The following is a 25551-nucleotide window of genomic DNA, read 5'->3' as shown; positions in this document are numbered from 1 at the left end:
ACCCGGCATATGTCGGCCCTGGGCTGTGTGCGAATGGCCGAGGTTGGAAGGGGCCTCGGAAGGTCACCCAGTCCAACCCCTGCTGAGGGTCACCTGCAGCACCTTGCGCAGGATGGCATCCGGGCGGGGATTGAGGATCTCCAGGGAAGGAGACTGTGCAACCTCTCCGTCAGCCTGTCCCAGCGCTCTGTCACCTCACGGTACAGAAGTGCCCCCTCATAGTCAGCCAGAGCTTCCTGTGCTTCAGTTTGTGCCCGTTGCTTCTCCTTTGTGAAAATAAATATAAATTATTTAAGTAGTGGAACATGAACGCACATATAGTATTTTTTTTTAAAGGTGCAGAATTCCAGGTAAATATGCAATATGTCAGCACAATTGAAGCATTTCACTATGTAACAGTTTTCACCTCTCCTTTCATACTATTTTTTTTTCCCTGAACAGCTAGACAAGCAAACTCGTTAATAAACAAATAAAACCCCTACAGTCCTAATTGAGAATTGTTAGGGACAGAATACCTCCCTCCACACACATGCCAGAAATCCACAGTTGTTTTAAGCAAGTTTTAAGCAACTGCAAGCACAAACCTCCAGCAGTCACATAAACCCAGGCAGCCTTGGATCACCCCAGCATGTTCTCCTTTGAGGGCCTTCCCTCCCCAGCACTAATTACCTCAGTACTGCACAGGTTTGCGATTCCCCACCTGAGCAATCCCATCTTTCCAGCCTAACCACCTCCATCCCACCAGCTGCAGCTCTCTTAAGACTCGCTGTTAATTAGTTCCTGAGCTTTGTGTCGCATTGCGCCCATCTCATTTGTGCCCGCAGAACTCTCCTGCCCCTGTGCTGGCTATGTCTCAAGCCACTCGCTTTGCATAGGTATTGAGCTGGTGAAATTGGAAAAACTGGTCCTAATAAATGCGTATGAGCAGTGGGATACACCAAGCTGAGCTGTGGGACCTCACACCCACACCTGCACACTTCTGCAGAAAGAAAAGCAGCAAGGCACCCAGAGCCGCCTTTTCTGAAGGGTACCTTGGCTTCCACAGAAAGTGCTTCCTAAATTCAGTAATTTGTGCTGTTAAAAAAGTTTATTTTCCTGCACACTTCTTAGACTATGCCATATAAGTAAAATGAATCAGGATGAGTTTTAGGACTTTTTTTGGCGCTTAGAGTCATTGGGTCTGTCAGAAAACACGATGTGCAGCCCGCAGGCTTAACCGCGTAACTCTGCAAGCATTCCTTTTCTATTTTGACCGCGTCCTCTGCCTCTGTTGCTATAGAAGCAGATTACATTGCCAAAAATGGAAGAGCGACAATTGCCAGTAAAAAAAAAAAAAAAAGAAAGAAAGAAAAAAAAGGGGTGGGGGGATGTAGCTAAAGACTTTTAAAAGTGCCCTTGTGGCCTTCTGGTATTGTATATCTTTTTATAAGGGAGACAGCCAGAAGCTATCAACAGAGGTGGAAACAATCCTTTGTGTTTCTGTTATTTTGCCTGCAATTGCTTCCCATGAGGTATTTTAGCTGTGTTCAGCTCACAACAGGACCAGCAGCTAGTAGGAACGATCTGGGCAATGCCCAAGCCCCAGCCTGTGCTAGCCGGGCACGTTACTCCGCACACTGCTCGGAACTGGCCAACAGCCAGAAATGTCCTTTCCCTTCCTCCCGCTCCTCCCAACGGCTTTTTGGGCTCGGAGCCCCAGCCAGCTCGAGGCAGGTAGCATGGCCACAGCCCTGGGCCACCTTCCCTCATGGCACTCCTGCTGCTAGTGCCAGTCGCCAGCCCAGGCCCAGGCCCCGCAGACAATGGTCACCATGGCGGGGCCGGGCCCGCTTCTCACTACCATGGGGCAGGTGGGAGGGAGGCGGGCAGCCATCATGAAGCTGCGTGGGGAGCCTCTGCCCCAGGCTTGCAGCGCTCTGCCCACCCTTGAGGGGCCAGGTAAGTTAAGAGAAATGGTGGTCTTGTAACCCATGTAGGATGGAAACACATCCTGTGTGAAACGCTTCTGTTCTTCCATGTCAAACTTAGCTTTCAGTGAAGTCACCGTGTCTTTACTGATCTTTATTTTTCGTTTTACGAAGCAGCACTATGTCACAGAATCACAGAATGGTTCAGGTTGAAAGGGACCTCCAGAGATTGCCTAGTCCACCCCCCCTGCTCAAGCAGGGTCACCTAGAGCATGTTACACAGGATGGTGTCCAGGCGGGTTTTGAATATCTCCAGAGAAGGAGACCCCACAACCTCCCTGGGCAGCCTGTTCCAGTACTCTGTCACCCAAACTGTAAAGTTCTTCCTCATATGGCAATGAAACCTCCTGTGGTTCAATTTATTCCCATTACCCCCTGTCCTGTCACTGGCCACCACTGAGAAGAGTTTGGCCCCATCCACTTTGCATTGTCCCCTCAGGTATTTATAGAGGTAGATAAACACCTCTCAATCTCCTCTTCTCTAGGCTAAACAGGCCCAGCTTGCTTAGTCTTTCCTCATAAAACAGATGCTCCAATCCTTATTTCAGCTTAGTCATTTAAAAGCATAGTGAAAAGGGGACACCACTAGCTCCAGAGCTTTAGTGTGCTTTTTGATGCTGTTCCATCTGTTCTGTTTTGGAAAAATATATATATATGTTTATTTTTAAGCAGAGGACTACAGCCATGCTGCTTTATTTGCAAAAGCAGAGGAACTGTTGGAGAAGAGAATAAAAGATGGAGATCCTCTGGCATGTTTTCTAAAAGGACAGCTGTACTATGAAGAGGTTGTGATTTCCTTTTTAAATAGACATTATAAAGCTGACAACTTTCAATACAATTTCAGTGGGAAAAGAAATACCTTTTAAAAAAAGCTACAAGAGATGTTTATTCCTGTTTTTCCCATTAAAATCACCAGGTGTTCTTACTAAATGTATTTTTCCTCCACTTTTCCCAAGCACCCCAGATAAGTAAGTGGCAGTCTGTGCTACAGCTTCCAAACTGAGTTGTTTTTTGGCCAGCTGACTGGCCAAGTACAGTGCCTTTTGTTATGGTGTCAATGGTTCCTGACCTAGGACACAGCTCTCAATCTTCCTTCCCTACCTAGCCACCAGTTTTCATCAAACTTGCTGAAACATTATCTGCAGGATTTCTGTCCCTGCCCACGTAGGCTAAAATTGGCCTGGGTATTTGGAAGTAAATGCTCAAGGAAGAGCATCAGATTAGCTGGCAGATGAAGAAAAACTTCTACTTCTTGTGAAGCCAGATTTAAAAAAATGCAAACATGACTCTAAGAGTAGGTGTGTCTAAGGTCCCGAATCCTTGGAATAGCTCAGATCAGAAGGATGGAAAAGGATATTGTACATGTTCCAACTCATATTTTCAAATGGGATGTGCATGGTTCAGTACTGCTAGTAGTGCCATATGTGGCACAGTGTACATCAGCCTCATGGTTAGCAGCGGGAGCAGAATTAACTTGTTCAGGGCTTCAGCTTTCTGTAACGGTTTTGTTACTGCACTGGCTGATCTCAACATGAGCAAAACTGGTCCTGTGGAGCAGCAGGCCTGTCTGTGTCTTGATGTGCTGGCCTAGATATCCAAGGTAGATATTGCTGTCCACCATAAATTTATTCTTTGAGCAGGCTTTGATTTCCATATTTAGGGATAGATGTCCGTATTACCTAAAAATGCATATCAGCATAACACTGCAATTGCCTTCCCATAGATCAAGGACTTCTGTGCTCCTAACTCCTTGTTCCCTACTGTGCTACATGTGCCTTCCCCAGGGTCTGCTCTAACAGCATCCCTGCACGTGGCAGGGCACATGCTGTGAGGAGGGATCTTAAGGCAAAGCACACACCAACTAGCTAAAAAAAAAAAATCTGCAGAGCACTTTAATTACTTTCCTCTTGAGACTGGCATAAATTTAGATCCTCACGTATATGCATGGATTTTCATATTACAGGATACGAATGATCTTTGAGAGGTTCATCTGCTTTTCATATTTAATTGAAGTTAACCAATGCATTTAAAAGCTGTATATGCAGAAGAAAAAGGCTAGGAACAGCAGATGGAAGCATTTGCAGAAGCCTTATTTCTTTAGGAAATCAAGTTTACTCAAAAAAAATAGTTAAACGTAGGATATTTTAAATGTATTGTGGGGGCAGAATACATGAGGTCGTTACAGAAGAATGAGATGAAGACTCGCTGTAGTTTGCAGGCCTTCAAATCTCTTGAATCTGGCGCAGATTTATTCCTAAGACCTGTTTCTCCTGCCCTTCTGGTATCTCTGCGGTTGCAGGTAGTGCCCTCATAAGAAAAGGGAGGCAGACAGCTGAACCCATAAACTCCTCAAACATCCTGGTTTAGTCTTTGGGAACCCAACCCTTAGCTGAGACGTTATGGTGGCTCTTAGGCCCTCAAGGCCACCTAAATTAAGGTCTGTCCAGCAGGACAGTGCATCTCAATTAGGCTCTTATCTACTTCAATTAAAAAGATGGCTTCAGGGGGGAGTGAAAGAGGCTTGTCAGGACACCTTTTGGTTTCAGGGATTATATTTGTGCACTACTTTCATTTATTTCTTTATTTATATATTAAAATGATGAAGCCTTATTTGGAAGTCCTCATTGCTTCCACCCTATCCAATGTTTTTGCAGTTATTGACTTACTCTACTTCTGTTTTCTGCCACTTGTGTGGTTGCATTTTTTTTTTTTTTTTTCTATGAGGGAAATGCTCCAGTTTGAAAAACTGTAAGAGGGTATCTACTGGAGAGTTAAGTTGAGGTATGTACTCTTTATTCTGTGTACTTCATTATTCATTCTATCTTTCCCAGGGGTTGTACCAAGAAGCGTTAATACAATTTGAAAAAATCAAGGATACGGATTTTCAAGCAATGTATCAGCTTGGCGTAATGCATTACGATGGACTAGGCACTAATGAAGACCCCGTGAGTAGCTTAGCTGTACTTCTTACTCTTCTTCTAATATCAATCTATAATTACTAAGAGCTTCTTTGTAAACTTGATCATTTAATTTAAAATAAATGGGTCACTGATTTAGAAATAGTTTCATGAGGTGCAGATGCTTACAGAGCATTGTAAAAGGAGGGTTCTTGGCTGAAGAATTTTCAAAACCAGCTATAACAAAATAGGTTTATCTGACAAACACTTATGAGAACTTGTGTTTTACAGTTTCGCTTATAAGGATTTGATTATACTTCATGGAAGCTATTTAGCTTGTTTAAAAATTGCTATTAGTTTGTTACTTTTTAATAAACTGTGTAGATAAATGATAATAGAATCTATAAAAATGAAAATCAAATAACTGCATTTCAAAGTGTAAAACATCTGTTACACAGAAGTATTTTTAAAAATACTTTCTAACCTGTGAACATAGATGCTAAACAAAATTATGCTTGAAAATGTGGTATGCTAGATTTCATGCAGGAACAGAAGGAAAATTAGCTAATAATATCATAAATCAATAGTAACATGTTTCTTTGAATTGTAAGTGAATAGCAACTTCTTCTAAAAAGAGGAGGAAAATTTCTGGTGTTCTGAAAGTAATGCAAGAAGAACGGCAGTAGATGAGATTAGGTTCCAAGATGTCAAAGTGTAATCTTTACGGGTGTACTGAAAACTGAGTAAAGATCTATGCCATCTATTTTATAGAATAATAGCCATTACAAAACAGAATTTGTTGAAACAGTTATCAGACACAGGTCTGCTTAAACAAAAATATCAAACTTTTTAAAAAATTACAAACACATAAGAAGTGTTTAGGCAAATGAAATACCAGTCTAACTGGTATCCACACTATCCCCACGTATTATAGAGAGAGGTTTTAGAACTGAAAAACTACCTGTCTTGCAAATGTTGGCAGATTCTCAGGTTCGTTACTTCATCCTTTTCCCAGTCTGTATGTAATGATTGAAATACCTCCTTTGTAGGAAAAGGGAGTGGAATACATGAAGAAAATACTCAACTCTGATTCCTCAAAAGCAAGACACTTGAAGTTTGCTGCTGCATACAATCTTGGCAGAGCTTATTATGAAGGTTGTGGTGTTAAACATTCAACTGAAGAGGCTGAAAGGTAATGGCAGACAATTTTCCTGATGAGTTTCAGATGCTGGGATGCTGTGTTACTGAACGAACTTTGTCCCCATTTTCTTAGGTTATGGCTTATTGCTGCAGACCATGGGAATCCAAAAGCAAGCGTGAAGGCCCAGAGTACTTTAGGAATGCTTTACTCCATGTCAGCTCTAAAAGATCTGAGGAAGGTAAAGCCCTCTTATACCCTTCTGAATTTCATGAGTTCCAGTTAACTTAGGATTTCACAGAAAGATTATGGTGATATATTTAATTCTGAAAACTGTATTTTAAGCACTGCTAGACATTATTGTTCATTTAAGCCCATGTGAACAGATGGTCTGAATCTCTCACTTTTGACTAGTTTGACACTGCTAGCTGAGATTTATTTATTTATTTAGTGGGAGTATCAGGGAGTAGGATAGAGTGCATTACAGTTTTGTCAGCCTCAGTGCACTTCAAAAAATAAAAATAAAAAAATCAAGCAGGTGTCACTGATTGACAGCTCTCACAGTAAATTAAGCAGGTTTAAAAGCCTTACAGAGAATCTGTTTTCTTATAAGCACTTCTTACAGACTGGTTGATGTAAAAGGTTTTAAGCAAACAGTATGCAAGATAACTAATTAAAGTGAATATATCATCACATTAAAAAGTCATTTAGTTAATGCAAACCATCCACGGAAATACACAGAAAACAACTCTCTGCTTCTTGTTTAGTCCTTTTTCTGGCATTCAGAAGCATGCGGCAATGGAAGTCTGGAATCACAGGGTGTGCTTGGTGTTATGTATCTCTATGGACAAGGTATACGTCAGAACACTAAGGCTGCTTTGGAGTGCCTGAAAGGAGCAGCAGAACGTGGAAACATCTATGCTCAAGGCCATCTTGTGGAATATTATTACAATAGAAAGTTCTACTCAACAGCTGCTACAATAGCTATGAGGTGAAGTTAATTTGTTATTATTGTATTCATGCAAGATGATGGAACTTAGATTAAAGTGATTATTAAGTTTATGGTTTTGGCTCTCCAGATCAGGAGACAGTCGAGTTAATGAATTGCAAGACCTCATTTTTTAAGAGGGAATTGCAAACCACAGACAAAATTAAGACTATAAAGTTCTCAGTTATTTGGTGCAGATGAACTTTTCTTTCTGATCCTGTGAAGCAAAACAGACTTGAAATAGAATCCCAAGTAGGAGCCCACACTCAACCCTGCCTTTCTGTCTCCTCGTCCACAAACTCAGCTGCCTTCCCTATTCCATTTTAAACCCCTACAAATATTCTTCTGCTCTCCACAGCCCCTATCTTAGTGTTTCCTACCCACCATCTTCTCCCCCATGATTTCCCTGCTCTGTGGCTCAACATTTTGGTCTAGTTCCTGTCTCATTTATGGGAAATGCAGGCCTTGATACTAATTGGGATCCCACAGCAAGCTATCTGAGCAGTGTGCAGACCTAGAAGTAGCTGCTGCAAGCAGTGCCAAGCCACCACCCTTTAGCTTTCCATCAGTTGCTGCTTACAGGGATGCCTATTACGTACGCATTTTTGAGCCTGGACCACAAACTAGTCATCACCTGCGTGCAAGTGGTTTCTGGTAATTATCTGCTTGCGCAGAGGTGCTGGACTGAGCCACAGTTAAGTAAGCGCTGACTGGCATTTTTACAGGCAGCCACTTGGGGACTTGCTGCTCTACCTACATAACTCTGGAGAGGTTTGTGTATGGCAGAAATAGCAATTTCTGTGCCAGGATGCAGTATTAAAACAGCCAGTCTGCATCAGGCTTCTCTACGTTGAACTAGGCATGGGAGGAGAAAAGCAATGGTGGTGCCATTCAGTGGCTGATCAACAGCACATTTCTGTGACAAACTTCCACAGCTGGTCAGCGTGTCAGAGGTTTGGTCAAGTAGTCAGATTATTCTTTTGCTAGAAATACCATACAAAGAGGCTAAGAACTACTTACACAAGCAGCATGCAACAGCTTTCATGCTTTCTGTGGTATGTTTATGAAGGCGCTGCTGTCTGGCAATCAGATGTGTTACGATCTGAGAGAAGCTGCCCCTGTACATGCCAAGGGATAGCAGCAGCTCTGGTAATTCAGCAGGTCAGCAATAAATGCTATTTGCTATGCTCATTGCTAAAAAGGGTTGTTTTCTCTCAGAACATGCTGCTTTTCTTTCTCTTGCACTGTGAGTAAACTGTTCAGTTTAGTCTAGCTAGTCTTGCTTAGAACATGTCCCCTCCAGGCGATGCAGCAGGGCAGGTTATTCAGACAAATAAACAGGGCACTTCATTGGCTGTGACTGTGCTCACAGAGAACAGCAATAAAATCCCACACTGCAGTTATAAATGACCATTTTTAAGCAAAAAATTCTACCAAAATATTTGAAACAGTCCAAGTAATTGGAATTGCATTTGGCCTTGAGGCAAACTCTCACAGCAGCTCAACCAGTTGTATCAATCATCAGTACCTTTCCTGTTAAAAGTCCTTTGTCCTTATACGTTCACACCTATTACAGTTTGTCTGTACATTTGAATATAATGTTTGTGCATAACACAACATTACATGATTATGTATGGTGTACCACTGCCCAATATTTGAAGTTTTGATTAGCTACCAATATTCTTCACTGAAAAAAAAAAAAAATATATATATATCCCATATGGTTTCACTTACCGTTGTTATACCATGTTCTTAAAGACAGGTGTGCTAAACTAGAAGTCTTGTCTGACTTGATTGATATTATTATTTGCCTCAGTGTCCTGTTTTATATCTCTTGGAAAGGAAAGTAAAAACACTGCATCAGGAAAGATAAAAGAGGTAGTAGGTTACTGTCATTATATTTAAATGTTCTTGTTAAGTGGTTCTTTTTTGTTACTGCATTTGTTAATGGGATTGAATTAGGTAGGAGCATATTGCAGCCAACTTGTTCAAGTGATTTAGCAGGCACTGACTTGCAGAGAGTCAGAACAATCTTTCATAAACACTGTTTTATAGGACATAGCTATGATTTACTCCTTTCTTTTCTTTTCTGTGAGTCTGTGACTATTTGCCATGACAAAACCCTAAAACGATGTACAAAGAAACATATATTTACCTTTGTTACCTGGAAAGAACATGAGTTTAGGGGATTCCATTTTAAGATACCAGTTGGAAAAAAATCAATTTCCACTTTGAAATGCTGTACTTAAAAGTGTAGTAACAATTGTAATTATAACCTCATCGTTAAGACAATGTTCACATGGTCCTTCTGGTTGTTATAAACAAGGTGACAGCAAGCAGACAGATGCATGCAGAAGAGAGAGTAATTGAGCTGAAGCAGTCATCAGTCGTTTTTATAAGTAGGTCTTATAACATCAGGCTCTCAACGTATGTCCAAAATCCTCAGATTACCATGGTCTGTCAATATCCTATCAAGAATCTGGGATATTGTTATATTTTAATAGGTACAATTAGTGTGAAATACTGCCTTTTATAACTAGTATAGATTCAGTGAAAGTGACTGTAAAATTTACCTTTCTTGTATTTAGTATCACGATATTCAAGTAATCCCAACTTCAAACCAGTGAAAAGGAGAATGTGGTTTGGCCAGCTGATTACAAGTAAATTTCAGCTCATCTTGGATAGTTACACATAAATGGAAAAGAGTTATTATCAAGTCCTATAGGAATACAGTTGACTTAAATGCGTTATCTAACCTAATGCTGTAAATTCTACCACAGGACTACAGAAAATGACGACATAGATACGCTAGCAAAGATGACTGATTGTCTTCCAACCTACATAGCCAAAGGGGTCGCCATGGCTGCTTTCTACTTGGCTAGATGCCTCCATCTTGGCCGAGGTGTACAGCAAGACCAAGCTGCTGCTAAAAAATATTATTCTATGGTAAGCTGGCAAAGTCTCACGGACTAATTTATAGCTCCTGAGATCGAGTGATGCCTTGGATTTGAGCCTTTAAACTTGCTGTTTGGTTATATTAAAGGCTCCAACATAAATAACGTTAACAATCCGTGCAAGAAAACGAAGAGCGATAAATTTAAATTGAAAACTACTAAAAATAATCTTGAAGGGCATTGCCTGCACACTTGCTTAAGTAAAACAATTCATTCTACCAAATTTAAAAAATTCACTGTCAGTCACCACAATGAAGAGCTTGCAAAATACATTACTTAAATTATTTGAATAATTTTATCTCTGATTGATTTGCTGTCATTCAAACTGAAAAAAAATATATTTTTTCCTCTCTACTTCAGAATCTCTAACAATTAGTACCTTCATTAATGATATTTAAATCAGTCTAACTGTTTTTCATGCTTATTTTCACATTTACATTTTTACTGATAGCTGAGGATCTACTATTACTGGTATGTAGAAGAAAAATAGGTCACATTTTTTAAAGTGCTGAGGTTGAAGTAAGATTTATTGCCTGAAGAAAAAGATTAATCATGGCCTTTAAGAAACTAACAAGCAAACAAAACACTAAATTACATTAGAGATGCCTAAAAGTACAGGCAGGGAAATATGATTATGCCCTCTGAAGGGAGTGTAGGAGCATGAATGCAGTCTTGCTAAGATTCTCTATGATCTCTGTGCAGAGATCATTTGTTTCCTTAGTTAAAATACTTCAAGGCCCAGCATGGTGTGGTCCAACTAAATGGAAAATTATGCAAATGGTAAGCTATCAGTTGACAAGTTTTGTGGCTCCTTACTCCTGAAAGCCCACAGCAGAAGATACTTACCAGAACAGGTGATCCTGTGGAGGAATTCATGCACTTTAAATACGCTGTTTCTCTGTTGTAAAAAGTGTTGCAGAGGATAGGATGAGGAAATCAGGAACAGAATATCAGGTGGGGTGGCATGAGCACTGTAGCCAGTAGTCCTAGGTAAAACTTAAAGCATGGAGGAAATATGTCAGGATTCCATTCCTGCATGGCTTCATGTGAGTATAATCCTATTTTCTGTCTAGGCTAGTGTTACCAACAGAACTGACAAAAATTCACAACTTTCACTCATCATTCGGTAGCAATACATTTGAGACTGACATAGATATGTCACTAACTTCTTAGTAGAAAGGGAAATTATTGCTGTTGACTGGTGCCATGCATCACTACAGCTACAACTCTAGAGGAGGGACAGACCAAGTAAAGAAGGAAAGTACCTGAAGGGGTAATGTTAGAACAAGTAGAAGACAAGTAGTGGGTGTGTTCAGTTTTGTGCCCAGAGAATAACGTTGTTAATTTTACAATTGTACTAATTTAAAATGAAAATTGGTTGCTTTTTTTAAATAACTGACCAGCTGCAGTTTTGAAAGATTCAAGGAAGAGATTATGGGTGTGCAAGAGGGTACTGGCATAAATAATGGAAGTGAATGAAAACAACTCAATCTGTAAGTAGATTTCTGCTTACAGTTTCTGGCTGCAGTGCCAGCACATGGCACAGTAACAAATATTACCAAAAAAAAAAAAAATTTGAAACCAAACTTAACAATGTAGTATATTATGCTAATTTTAAAGAACTGAATTTTTCTGTTACTAGAAACAGGGACTTTATGCTGAATATATTGTCTTTAGTATCTCAAGAAGTAGATTATCTCTGATGTCTACAAAACTTAAAAGATTTTACCAGTGTTGTATTTGGCAATGTATAATTTTATTTTACCTATAAACCAGAACTCCCTATTCTTTGTTTTCAAAGGCATGCCTTCTGGATCCTGATGTTGCTTCTGATCTTGAACTGAAAGCTAATCTTGGGAGAATTTAGTGTTTCCTTTAGTTATGGCTGGTATAACATATACTTCCTACAATAAACCATCTTTAATATTCAGCAATTACAGCCTGCTCATCACTTATGGTTTGATTTTCAACTTTCTATAGCAGACCTTTTTAAAAGAGTATTGAGAACTTAAAATATATTAAGGACATTTTACTGGGATAGATATCCTGTTTTCTTAATGTTGTACTGCTATACAGCACACAAATCAAACTGAACCAGATAATGATTGTTTACTTTTCTCCACTTTTAGTATTTAAACATTAAATTTTAATATTCTGAAGAGCTTGAACCCAAACTCATCTGTATTTCACGTATGTCACATTCAAAGATCGTGATTTCATGCTAAATGCCATTTTTAAATCTCACATTGGTTAGGGGCATGTCCTTTTGCTCACATGCTTTCCTAATTCATCCACATCTGCTGAAGCATCTTAACAGAATCACAGGATTGTAGGGGCTGGAAGGGACCCTGAAAGATCATCGTGTCCAACCCCCCTGCCAAAGCAGGTTCCTTAGAGCAGGCTGCCCAGGTAGGTGTCCAGACGGGCCTTGAATATCTCCAGAGAAGGAGACTCCACAACCTCCCTGGGCAGCCTGTTCCAGTGCTCCGCCACCCTCACTGCGAACAAGTTCTTTCACATATTGGTGCAGAACTTCCTGTGCTCCATCTTGTGGCCATTGCCCCTTGCCTGTACTGTTACATGTGGTTGTTCCTTCCCTGGTGCAGGACTCTACGCTTGCTCTTATTAAATCTCATTTGGTTTCTTCCTGCCCATCTCTCCAGCTGGTCCAGGTCTCGCTGAATGGCAGCACAGCCTTCTGGCATGTCAGCCACTCCTCCCAGCTTTGTGTCATCAGTGTACTTGCTGAGGGCAGGCACTATTCCCTCGTCAAGGTCATCAATGAAGGTCAATGTTCATCAATGAAGATGTTGAACAAGACAGGACCTAGCACTGACCCCTGGGGAACACCGCTAGTCACAGATCTCCAAACGGACTCTGCGCCACCGATCACCACCCTCTGAGCTCGGCCAGTCAGCCAGTTCTCAACCCACCTTACTGTCCACTCCTCTATCCCACACTTTCTCAGCTGTGCTAGCAGGTTGTCACGGGAGACAGTATCGAAAGCCTTGCTAAAGTCAAGGTAGATGACATCCACCGCTCTCCCCTCATCTACCCAGCTGGTGATGCCATCATAGAAGACAACGAGGTTGGTCAAGCACGACTTCCCCTTGGTGAATCCATGCTGACTACTCCTCATAACCTTCTTCTCTTCCAATTGCTTGGAGATGGCATCCAAAACAAGCTGCTCCAATACCTTTCCAGGGACAGAGGTGAGCCTCCAGATTCCAGAGCTCCCTGCAGTCTCCAGTCTGGACTGCCACTTCACCCCTCAGGGGATCCACCTGAGTGCCCACATAAACCCAGAGAGGCCATATCTCCTCCATTTGGGTTGCCGCCTCAGCCCGGCTGCTACAACGGGTGCCCAACATGGTGAATTCTAGGTGCAACGAGGCAGAGTTCCCCAAGGAGAGGAGGGGAAGAGAAAGAGAGATGGGAAAGGGAGGAGAGGATCCTCCTCGCACTCCTCCTTGCCCTGCCTGAACAGCCCTGTGCGACATGCCTGTGCTAACTGCCAAGCCAGTCCTGTTAGTGGCGCTCCCCAGGGACTGGTTTTATAGCACCAGGGGTTGGTTGGATGCTGTCACCCCCAGCTCTGTCCTCAGCATGTCAGCATCCACAGCGGCACAAACACAGCTCCTGCCTGCTTGGTGCAGGGGGCCAGGGCTGCAGCTCTGACCAAGCAGTTCTGTGCCGCGTTACTGGGGGGTTTAGGGGTTGTCTCTGTTCATCTCCCTGCCAGGAGCCATCGCTGCAGCCAATCCGTGCAAGGTCCTCATTCAAACAAACAAACAAAAATGCATTTAACACATTTTACCCCTAGAATTCAGAGGTTCGAAGTCAGAAACCAGTCTGTATGACAAAAAAAATTACTGTTCAAACCATGCCAAGTTCTAATACCAGCCAATTCTACTTAGAGACACGTTTTCATACTGATGCTTTTTTTTCTTCTTCCTTCCTGCAGCTCTCTATGTCCTCTGTACTAGGCCTGTCTTCCTCTATCCTTCTTCGCAGGACTGTGCTGTCACTTGAAATCTGTACTGCTCTGTTAAAAGAGAAGGCTAGGTATTACTAAAAACACTGATTTCACTACAGCATATAGATTTTGTGTTCCTTGAGCTACAGCCAGTCCTAACTGCAAGTAGTTTATCGAAAAGCACAACTGCACTGAATTCAAAAGAAAGTAATGAATGTCACCTATGGGTTTTTGATGTTGTTTAATTATTTAGATGTGCATTAAGACTGTATTTACATATCTTTACATAAATTAAAAAAACACTGAAGACATTACTTTTTCCCTCCTTTGTATAAAATAAGAGAAAGATTTGAAGATTGTTTGAAATTGGGGTATTTGAATAAAACAGCCCTGAGTAATATCAGGGAAGCTATTCAAATAGTTTAATTAAATGTCTACTTATTCATAGAAGCAGTTCATAAGCACTAATCTCTGAACTCACATTTAACACAGGCATTCTGGTAGGACATACCAGTTTACAATACATACTTTGGACACAGACTTCAAAGTAACATAAATATTCCTTATGAAACCTGCTGTCAAACTCATTCATTAGTTGTTAGCACAGCCTAATTATCAAGTACTGAAATCCAGTTTTGTTATTTATTGCTTACAAATGCTTCAAACTACAGGAAATCTTTGGTAAAAACAAAATTGATAAAATTTTCACAATAGCTTTACATGTAATATTGCACAACAAGGCTTTTTCAATACACAAGAAAAAAGGAATGCTCAAATCCTCAGTGAGGAGATTAGAACTGTACAACATTCATTAGTTTACCACTATAAGCAAAACTTCTTTTCATAAATGTTTAAAATATTTTCTGGTTTCTTTGAGCTTATATGAACATTTATTTTCCAATCTATATTTGAAACAGAAGAGTAGTCAAATAGAACAATTTAAATAAAAATTGGCTACTATACAGCATTGTTTTGTCTACCCTACTACAGCATCAGATCTTTTCAAGTCTGTTTACTTCACAAAAAAACTCAAGAGGAAAAGAAAAACCCTAAAAATAATCATAGTCCTCAGCCCTCTATGGAAAAGAGGAAAATAAGTTTCATGTCTATTATTGGACATAGACATTTCTCTAGTGGTCCACTTGTGCAGATCCAAACCTAAGTGGCATTAAGCTGCTCTAAATGAGCTCGTAGCTCAGGACACAGTTCTGTTAGCAGCAGTTCCATCAAAACCTGAAAAAAAGAGAAGACCTAAGATGAATAGATGCCAAATTATCATTTCTTTCAACCTTCCTGACATATTCAGAACTTCACAGATAAAAGAAGCTTGTAGGGTCATCCTGCTTATCTTTCATGCAGCTACTTCTCATTCATCCTAAAATTAGCACGCACCCTACAGGAAAGGGGAAATGTCTTAAGGCTGAAAGAAAGCAAATGACACAGGCAGCAGTTTTCAGATGGGGATTTCACACCCTGCATAAACTGCTGCTGCTCTGTCAAAACCACATGAGCCAGCACCAGGAAGCCAGGGCTGCATCTGCTCCTGTGCTGGGGCTGTGCTACGGAACCGGTTGGCTGCTGAGGGAAACGAGTCACAGAGACCGACTGGGAGTGAGCCTTTGTGCCTGGATCCAGTCACGTATCCAGACCAGCCCCAGCCAGCAGCACAGGAGTGGGACTTTGAGAGAACCATCATATCTGTAGACAAGTCTAGGAGCTCTCCTTCCCTAGGATTCTCCAAGGTATGTAGCAAGTGTCTTATTTTTCTCAGCTATACAAAGAAGTTGGTATGCATTATGATATGAAGTCAGGCCAAGTTGGATGTGGTGGACAATCTATTGTAGCCAAAAGTAATACTGTATTGTAAACAGCTTTTCGTTAATCAAGACTACTCGAATGATGAAACGAGTATATTTTTTATGACTTACTTTAGCAACAACAAAGCTACTTTCACACCAAACAATAGTCTGATAGAAATCTCTTCAAGAACACACACTGCAGGCATTAATACTGAGTAGGCAGAGCTCACCAATTAATAGTATCAGAAACTTAACAGGCTATTTTTCTGGTTACTCACGTATAATAGATGCTTGTTAGCCTTTCTTTCTTGCAGCGCATTGAACACTTTCACTACACCGTGACGGGCGTTTTGTTGTCCAACAAGACTCTGCAGAGTATCTGCAACCAATGTTACTTCAGCTTAGTTTTGCTCATGCCAGGCACTGCATCCAACCAACATTACTGCCCACAAATACATACAGATAGGAAACAAAAATGCTGCACCTCACATAAGATGATTAGAAGATGCATAACCCCATTCACCAACTTAGGTCACCGACTGAAAAGATACCCTTGAAGTCTCAAGATTCCCAAGTTAAATAACAGCTCATGCATCTCAGTGACAACATTTGAAGTGTTTCAACATGATTATGTAGTGTGCCTTCTAGGCAGTTCACCTCACACAGTCAAGTCTAATCTCATATGCTGTTAATCCATTCCCTTAAATACACCTTCAGCCACAAACAACAACAGTTAAACAGATTTAGCACTTTGTCTCTCAATCTTCACAGGAATATTTCTTGCAAGCAGGCAGATAAGAGAACTTCAAGTCAATTACTTACGTTTTTGATTAAATTACAGTAAGGAATAAATAGTGATTTGGTGCTTTATCATGAATTTCAGGAGCATTCAACTATGTCCTGAAACATCTCTAATAAAAACAAACAAAAAACAACTAAGGAAGGCTATTCTAGGCAAGTGGCAAGTATATCATAACAGAGCAGATGGAGGATCGTTTACACACCAGATGACCAATATTTTGCATGCATGCTTGCTGCAATTTTCACTGTTGAAGTTGATTAAACAAACACCCTAATGCAAGGGGATATGAGCTACCTCGGTGAAGCTATAAAATAGCTCATTAAAATCCATGTTATTCAGGTGGAGAGGAGATAAAAAGCATTCAAGCAATGTTTAAGTGCATTTCTAAGGGCTAAATGGAATAGAATACCCTTTCTTCACAGTTAGGTGCCTTTTGGTTTACACGCTCTCTGAAGAAGCAGAATGATCCAAATGACTCCCTGTGCTGTGAATGGCAAGGGATGGTGCCCTAGAAACGTGCACGCTGAGGAGGAAGCTGCCTCACTTCGTGTGGGGGAAAGGGCAGGCACAGGCAAGTACTGGAAACCCCACTCAATCTGGGGTGCTTCTGCCCAGGCCACATGTCCCTCTAATGTTTGGTGCCCTGAAACCTCTCCTCAGAAATGTGCAGCAGCACAACAGTGACAACGTGGGTAGATCTCCCTCTTCCACTTTAAAACATTAGAGCAAGAGGTAATAGTGGTGGTGCCGCTCTCCCTGTAGGTCAAGTAGTTCCAGGCAGCAGAACCACCTACTGCTTGCTGATGGAGAGGCAGCAGAGAGCCTTAACTTGGGTTCCTTGAGTATTGCATACAGAGGACAGTAACACACGATCTTAAATCCACCAGTGTTACCCAAGCCCACGCCTTTTACGAGACAGAGGCAGGAGAGGCAAAGGGTAAGGCCAAAATTATGTTTGTGCAAATAACCGCAATTTACAACGCTACAGGAAAAATCCAAAATGTAGCAGAACAGTATGTGGTTAACCAGTTTCCTTACTGGCATTAAATCTGTGATGAAATGGAAGGAAAGTGTTCTCACCTGGAATGTTTTCAAGTAGTTTTTGCTGTGCTCTCTGTTTTGTTTCTTGCTTTTGTTCATCGCTCTTGGCTCTTTGTGGTGGTGCTAGCTTTCCATTCGGCCAAAATGCATCTCGAAACACACCAATATAATAAACAAGCATTGGTTCACTGAATATCCAGTGTACAGTGTCTCGGATTTGCCTACAAAAAAGTGTGGAAGGAAGCACATCAGAACTGGTCTCACATTTTATCCAGATTTATGATTTATTTTTTTCCTACTAGAAGCAGTGGAAGCAATGCTTATCTTCATTATCCCAATTTACTGAAGTTGCTTTCACCAGCATCATGGCAAGTTGTAGTTAGCTCCAGGTGCTCTAGGATCTAGATCTCTCCAGATAACCGACTGAGATGCAAAGAAGGCTACATTTTAAAGTAGTCTGCAAATATATATGAGCATACAAGGATGCACAAGCATTTCAAGGATGGGTAGTGCAAAGGCTCTACTAGGGAAAAACAAAAACCTAACTGATGAACTCCAAACTAGACGTGTGCACAGAAGTTCCCGGCGGGATAAAACACACAAAGTTTTGATAGAAGTGCTGTACGTTCATAAGCACATTAGAAGTGGGATTATAAATGGAGGGAGCAGCCTCCTCCAGTGGCTGAATGAAGCCAAGTGCAGTCCTTGGTGTAAGGAGCCTGAGGTACAGAGCGAGCTCCAGGCAGTACTGTTTAGCTGTGCCAATGACAGCTGAAAGCCTTACTAAAAGGTAAGAATTTAACCAACAGGTAAAAGCTACACAGTGCACGCGGACTCTGTCCTATCGCAGTTGTCTTTCATGATAGTTACTTGCAATTTGTGAACAAATGAACTGATCAATTTAAAACTCAGCAAATGTGTACTGTCAGAGACCACCACTGAGAGTCAAGTGCACGATTTTACATCACTTCTCCAATTTACCACTGTATAGCATACATAAAAGGTTTTATAAGCAATGCTGGCATGTAAAAATTAGCCACTGACTGGATAAAGGAACAGCCTGTTCTGCTGTTATCTTCTGGGCTGTGACACCTACCTGAGTAACAGTCCCAATGCTACACCAAAGCAAAACAGTGCATTTCATCAGATTCTCAGTGGTCCTTCGCCTGTTTGTGACTTCCATAGTACGGAAATCACAGATTCACACACTTTCATAAGCAAATCATAGAATCATAGAATCATAGAATATCCTGAGTTGGAAGGGACCCTTAAGGATCATCAAGTCCAACTCTTGACACCGCATAGGTCTACCCAAAAGTTCAGACCATGTGCCTAAGTGCACAGTCCAATCTCTTCTTAAATTCAGACAGGCTCGGTGCAGTGACCACTTCCCTGGGGAGCCTGTTCCAGTGTGCAACCACCCTCTCTGTGAAGAACCCCCTCCTGACGTCCAGCCTAAATTTCCCCTGCCTCAGCTTAACCCCGTTCCCGCGGGTCCTGTCACTAGTGTTAATGGAGAAAAGGTCTCCTGCCTCTCGACAACCCCTTACGAGGAAGTTGTAGACTGTGATGAGGTCTCCCCTCAGCCTCCTCTTCTCCAGGCTGAACAGGCCCAGTGACCTCAGCCGTTCCTCGTACGTCTTCCCCTCCAGGCCTTTCACCATCTTCGTAGCCCTCCTCTGGACACTTTCCAACAGTTTCATGTCCTTTTTATACTGTGGTGCCCAGAACTGCACACAGTACTCGAGGTGAGGCCGCACCAGCGCAGAGTAGAGCGGGACAATCACCTCCCTTGACCTACTAGCGATGCCGTGCTTGATGCACCCCAGGACACGGTCGGCCCTCCTGGCTGCCAGGGCACACTGCTGGCTCATATTCAACTTGCTGTCTACCACGACCCCCAGATCCCTCTCTTCTAGGCTGCTCTCCAGCGTCTCATCGCCCAGTCTGTACATGCAGCCAGGGTTTCCCCGTCCCAGGTGCAGGACCCGGCACTTGCTCTTATTGAACTTCATGCGGTTGGTGATCGCCCAGCTCTCCAACCTGTCCAGATCCCTCTGCAAGGCCTTTACGCCCTCATTTGAGTCCACAACTCCTCCAAGTTTGGTGTCATCAGCAAACTTGCTCAAAATACCCTCTATTCCTACATCCAGATCGTTTATAAAAATATTGAAAAGTACCGGCCCTAAAATGGAGCCTTGAGGGACCCCACTGGTGACCGCCCGCCAGCCTGACGCAGCTCCATTTACCATAACCCTTTGGGCCCTGCCCGTTAGCCAATTGCTCACCCATCGTATGATGTTTTTATTTAGCTGTATGGTGGACATTTTGTCCAGTAGGATCCTATGGGAAACCGTGTCAAAAGCCTTGCTGAAGTCCAAAAAAATCACATCAGCTGGTTTCCCTTGGTCCACCATACGGGTGATCTTATCATAAAAGGAAATCAGGTTAGTTAGGCAGGACCTACCCTTCACAAACCCATGCTGGCTGGGACCAATGACTGCTTTGTCCCCCAGGTGCGCCTCAATAAGTCCGAGAACCAACTTCTCCATGATTTTACCAGGCACTGACGTGAGACTGACAGGCCTGTAATTGCTAGGGTCTTCATCATGACGCATCAAAATGTCAGTACTGATCAAAGGATCGTGGGAAGTGTGTTTGTATGAATCACCAGCTCTACTGAATCAAGTTTTACCGTAGGCCTTTGTAACTGACAAAGAAAGTAATATCCAAAATTTTTCTGACCAATGAGAGAGTTTCCCACGTAGAAGGTCTGTACAGACACACACTTACTTCATAGCCTCATCCGGACCTCACTTGGCAGATACATCTTCATGCAGTACATAAAAATACATTTATGAAAACATGCCTAACAGTGATGAGTTAAGCTCCACATTACATATCAATGGTTCTCATCATGTAAACATTATTTCAGTCACTTTAGAGAAATCTGCATTCGATTGGAAATAAATTAACTAATACAGAAACCTAGTTTCAGTTCTGACAAAAACTTCATGGGACTGTAAAATAAAGCATGAACTAATAAAAGCTATTCAGAGGCAGGTCTCTGCAAAAGCAAAGCCCTCTGCAGGGAAAAAATATTGCTAAATAAGCAAAATGATAATCTGCATGTCTATGTCTTCTCTAATCAACTTATTCATAAATTGAGCTGTGGAAAACATGCAGATTATCATATACAGAGTGTCCAGATTATTATTATTTTAAACAATTCTGCTCAGCCTATAGTCACAGAATGATGTTGCAGGTTTGGTTAAAGTAACAGCAACTTACTTGTTGATAGTTCTTCCAAAAGTGACTTGTACTAGTGCAATTAACGTTTTTCTGACCCACTTAAACACTAGAACAATGAAAAAAAGACAGAAAATGAAGATTGTGAAGTTAGTAACGTTATGGAACCTACAATTACATCAAAAAAATATATATATATCTACAGTTCATGTACCTGTTATCATCCTTTCTAAGATTTAAATAATTGCACATGGATCTTTCTTTTTCATGACTGTTTTTCCTGGATTATTTGCAACAGGGTTTTTATTTTTTTTGTTTTGCTTTGTGGTTTTTTTTGCAGATTACATAAACATATCTGCATTATGCATTTGCAGTTTACTCTGTAAGCTGTACTGTTAAAGAATAGTTTAAGTTTATTGAACAATGTAACTACCCAAACCCTTTTTGTTCAAGAAAACCCCTGAAAATTCACACCCTTTTTGTACCTACTGTTACAATGTTGCATACACAGCAACAGCATTGAAATTCTGAAAACATTTTCACTCAAATAGTACAAGCAATTAGCTTTCCATTACCAATAAAAGAAACAAATGTGAGTGCTTCCTTATAATTAGTGGTTAATCCTTCTTTCATGCTGTTCACCAGCATCCGAAGAAAAGCCTAAATTTAGAATATACATCTGTCACTTTTGGAAGGGGCTGCATTTTGTAATAGTTAGCCTGTACATAATTTTATACAGCATCAAGTATGCCTACATATTCAGTAGAATGAAAAATATGTTGGTTGGTTTGTTTTGTTTGTTTCTTTGTTTGTTTTTCCTTGTATTACCATCACTCAGTTACATAAAGAAGGAAAAAAATCTGGTGCCAAAAGGTGCCACAGTTACAGCACCTTTTCCATTATACAAACTGTAGAATTAAAATGCATCCATAATACATTGAAACAGACATTAAAACTGTTGCTTTGTTAGTGACATGTTCTGTGACAAAGCCATCTTTCCTTCCTTGTAATTCATGCATTCTAATACGCAACCAATTTATGGAAAACATGCTTTTGTACTTCCTTGTACTTTTTTTTCCAAAATAATTTTCTTAAATAAAAAACTTAATATTATTGAATGCATATTCTCTTCCTTACCAGCTGCATTTTCAGTTCCATGTCGTATTGAAATTAAACTTTAGTATAAAAGCTCCAAAGTTAGGAACTACTGCAACACAACTCCTTTCCAAATTAAATTGTTATATAGATTACACTTCTGAAATAGCAGAAAAACCATGAACTACAAAGTGAGCCAGATTTCTTGGCCAACAGATTCCACTAACAAACAAGCAGGTTTGCAGCTTACTTCCTCGCAGCTCAAAGATCTCCCCGATCAGCATGAAACATGGCTCAGCAAGAGAGTCCTTTTTTCCATCCACCTCTTCTCCATAGTCTGACAGGTCACTGTCCTCTTCCGTTTCTTCCTACGAACGGAGAGACAACATGTGATGAACCACAGCATGGGATGAACCCTTCTTCCAGCACGGATTTAGGTACTGCCATGCCACCGGGAAGAAGCACAGCCAGCCCTCCTGGGACCTGAGCTTGAGGAACACAAAGATACCTGTCTCTGGACTCTGACAGCCTGGGAGCTGTGCCCTGTCCCAGGAGATTATCTATCACTCCATGTGTAAACTGATGATATTGCCAAGAGCGACTTGCACCAGATGACAACTGAATAAATTTTGGAGCTGGGCGTGCAGGTGGTGCTCCTACTAGTTCACACAGGGAAGGGTCAGCTTTCAGCAACAAGTGCTCCTGAGGTGCATGTCTGGCTGCACAGACGCAGCCCCCAGGAAAGTGCATCTCCAGCAAGAGGGAGACATTTCATAAACTTGGCTGGATCAGCAATTTCCCAGGCTTTGGTTCAGGAATGGTCGCAATGTCATGCAGGCAAATGTTCTTTCTTCAGCTCTGCTTTTTATTTGTCCTCCTTCCTTTGCCCTTCTTTCTTCCTTGATATGTCATCATCTAACATTACTTATTTTTCCCTCTCCTCTTCTAGTCCAGAAAAACCTCCTTCATGGATTTATTCCTCCTGCATTATTTTTAATTTATTTGCCTTACATTGACAGTCTTTCAATCACCCTTTGCCTGTCATCTGAACCCTGCTATACAGAGACTAGCCTACAGTGTCTCAGGTGTACATCAGTTTGTCTTTCTTCTTCCTCACATCCTTCAAATCCCAACTAAAGCCCAGCATTAACTCTGGGTACACTTCCAGTCCCAGAATTTTCTCCAGGCATGGTAGTGCATTGTACTGTATGGATAAAATAACTCTCTGGTGTTGTATATTTCAACCCTTCACTGCCCACGTCGCGTTTGTCATTCTCTATTCTATGCTATTTCTCTTCTCAAAACCAGAAAAAATGAAATAAAAAAACCCTACCACACTGAAGTGTACCATAAACTTCACCATAGACTCCACTTTTACTTACTTCAATAGCTTGGTGAGTATCCAGCTTTTAAAGCATTCTGTGGGCTAAGCTGTGATTTAGGGCAGCGAACAAAAAACCACATCGTACTGACAAGAAACACCACGTGAGGAAGCCACAAATCACTGCCCGTCCTGCCACACGAGCACACAGATTTACTGACAATGAACAGTTTTCTCCAGGGACAGAGACTAGAACAAACTCCAGTCCTGCTCACCATCTTCCTCTGGCCAACAGACTTCTTGGCCCTTCATTATTTTAGATATTCAAGAAATTATATTTTATTTAATTTTCCGTAATAGAGATAATTCCATATTTTCATTAACCCTTTGGGCAACAGAACAGAAAATAAGCTTACTGAATTTGCAGGTGAGCTCACCGGGTGCAATTTGGTAAGTACAGATGCAAAGCAGCAATAATGCAGGAAATGAAATAATTGGAATTGGTAATAGTACAGAAAAGAAAAACAAACCCGAGGGCCTGTGAAAAAGGCAGGCATGCCACCATGATCTGTAAGCAGGAATACTGCCCATACAGATAGATCTGTATGTGTATATATATATATATACATATGTGTATATATATGTGTATATATATATATATACATATGTGTATATATATATATATATATATATATATATATATATATAAGAGTTTAATACATGGGAATAGGAAAACCTAGTGGGAACAACAGCTGGTGACTAATTTTGAAACATTTCCAAGAAAAACACGTATTATTGGATAAGTGCAGAGCAAAGCCTTAAGAACTGCATAACACATACCAGTAACTAGTAGAAACAGGCTGCTCAATCTAAGAAACAAAAGAACAGAAGACCAAAGGAAAGTAGTGGCTCCTGATAAATGAGGTGATCCTAACCCAAACAAAAAGGCTTAATGTAAAGAAAGGGAATAGACAGTTCTGTGTTTGCTGCAGACAGGACAAGAGCTAGCAGACTAAGGGAGATTTAGGTTAATTAGAAAGAACAATTTTATAACCATGAAGAGAGCTGAGAACTGAGACACACTGCCTTGCTCAGCTACAGAACATCAGTCACCGGAGGTTTAAAAACATAACAGACGTGCCAAGAATTGTGCTGGTACAGTTGAGCCTATTTGGAGCAGAAGGATGAATCCGATGACCTCTCTGAGGTTCCTGCTCTATTTTACTGCCCTTCAGTAAATCCCCTCTCATTTAGAAAATGCAATGAGAAGTGTGAATTCTTACACCACAGTGAATTTTCTATTCGTTAACGCTTCATAAACCTGAAAACCCTCTTCCAGATAGCTTCGGCTGTATTTTTCCTCTAATTTGCTTTTGGTCTCGAGAGTTAAGAAACATGTTCTGAAGTTAACCCCATCCAAGGCATTGTTTATATGAGATTTAAAATTGCTGCAATATATAATGCTGAAAACAGCACTCAAGAGGTAATACTGTTGCTCTAACACATTTGCAGAAAGTCAGACAAGATGTAAGAGACAAAGAAAGCAGTAAGAGAGCATGCTCTTCAATAGAGCCCAATATGGAATAAAACAGGAATTCTTTGTTACAGAGAAAACCCAACCATAACAACTCTGTAATTTAACAAGTAACTGCGTTAATGATTTCAGACCAAATGATTTCTAACCCTACTTTAAATGCTGTAGTAAATAATACAAATTGTGATCACTGAGCAAGACTGAGCTGATCTAAAAACCCCCAACTGAAAGACCAGCGTGTCTGAGAAAAATTGGAGCTCGCCCCAGACTTGCTCACAATTCCCCTGCCTCCATTTAATTTTATCACTATGTGTAAACTAGGACAAGCCTTTGTACTGCACAGACTCAGAGGGTCTAACAGTTCCCTGTACTCCTCTATCTGTATTCTGTTCTCTCACGTTTATGTTTGGGAAGGAGGGGAGAGGAGAGGGAAGATGGATGGATGTGAAATGGGATGGACTTCATCTGCATTTGCGTAGTACTGGCATAATACAGGCTAGCAATATTAAGCTGCTAATCCTAAAGTAAGAAGAAACGCTATTAAATTAAAACCAATTAAGAAGGTATGTTCTGACTCCTGCTTCCACATTCTCAGGGCCTTTTTTATTCCATTTCCTTCATTTTTCAGTTTCATTTCTGCTTCTTCGTTTCTTTCTCCTTGCTCCCTCCCTCCCTCATTACAAGTCTCCCATATTTCCTATCTCCTCCTACGCACTCACGTAATGCAATACACTTGTGGTCTGGCTTCTTGCTTGCGGATGTTTTTCCATGCAACAGAGAAACACTAATA

The 25551-nt window shown here is 41.1% G+C and overlaps 2 protein-coding genes and 1 long non-coding RNA gene across 5 annotated transcripts in view; 1 reads left to right on the top strand and 2 right to left on the bottom strand.

Annotated features, from left to right (window-relative positions):
* Window positions 1-108: 108 nt before the first annotated feature.
* LOC311436735 lies at window positions 109-9075 on the bottom strand. Its single transcript, XR_014693071.1, has 3 exons — window positions 8725-9075; window positions 5826-6049; window positions 109-266 (listed from the first exon to the last, which is right to left on the bottom strand). It is a non-coding gene; the product is annotated as an uncharacterized lncRNA (long non-coding RNA).
* Window positions 1381-11878, top strand: LRP2BP (LRP2 binding protein). Its single transcript, XM_084519195.1, has 8 exons — window positions 1381-1938; window positions 2640-2752; window positions 4799-4912; window positions 5914-6056; window positions 6138-6243; window positions 6770-6993; window positions 9771-9936; window positions 11746-11878. The coding sequence occupies exons 1-8, from the start codon at window positions 1803-1805 to the stop codon at window positions 11809-11811; spliced, it is 1068 nt and encodes a 355-aa protein (XP_084375321.1). The 5' UTR covers window positions 1381-1802; the 3' UTR covers window positions 11812-11878.
* A 2268-nt stretch (window positions 11879-14146) lies between these two features.
* The window catches only part of SNX25 (sorting nexin 25), an 80090-nt gene continuing 68685 nt past the window's right edge, over window positions 14147-25551 (bottom strand). For all 3 annotated transcript variants that reach the window (XM_084519182.1, XM_084519183.1, XM_084519184.1), the window contains exons 15-19: window positions 22157-22274; window positions 20854-20920; window positions 17602-17783; window positions 15998-16098; window positions 14147-15153 (exon numbers count right to left, since the gene is read on the bottom strand). In XM_084519182.1, coding sequence (XP_084375308.1) covers window positions 15079-15153; window positions 15998-16098; window positions 17602-17783; window positions 20854-20920; window positions 22157-22274 — 543 coding nt within the window. In that variant the 3' untranslated portion in view covers window positions 14147-15078. The remainder of the gene's footprint in view (window positions 15154-15997; window positions 16099-17601; window positions 17784-20853; window positions 20921-22156; window positions 22275-25551) is intronic.

This window comes from Aythya ferina (genome assembly GCF_964211825.1).
Source record: "Aythya ferina genome assembly, chromosome: 4".
Taxonomy (NCBI): Eukaryota; Metazoa; Chordata; class Aves; order Anseriformes; family Anatidae; genus Aythya; species Aythya ferina.
Note: the sequence above shows the minus strand (reverse complement) of the source record. Positions and strands in the feature narration are given on the sequence as shown.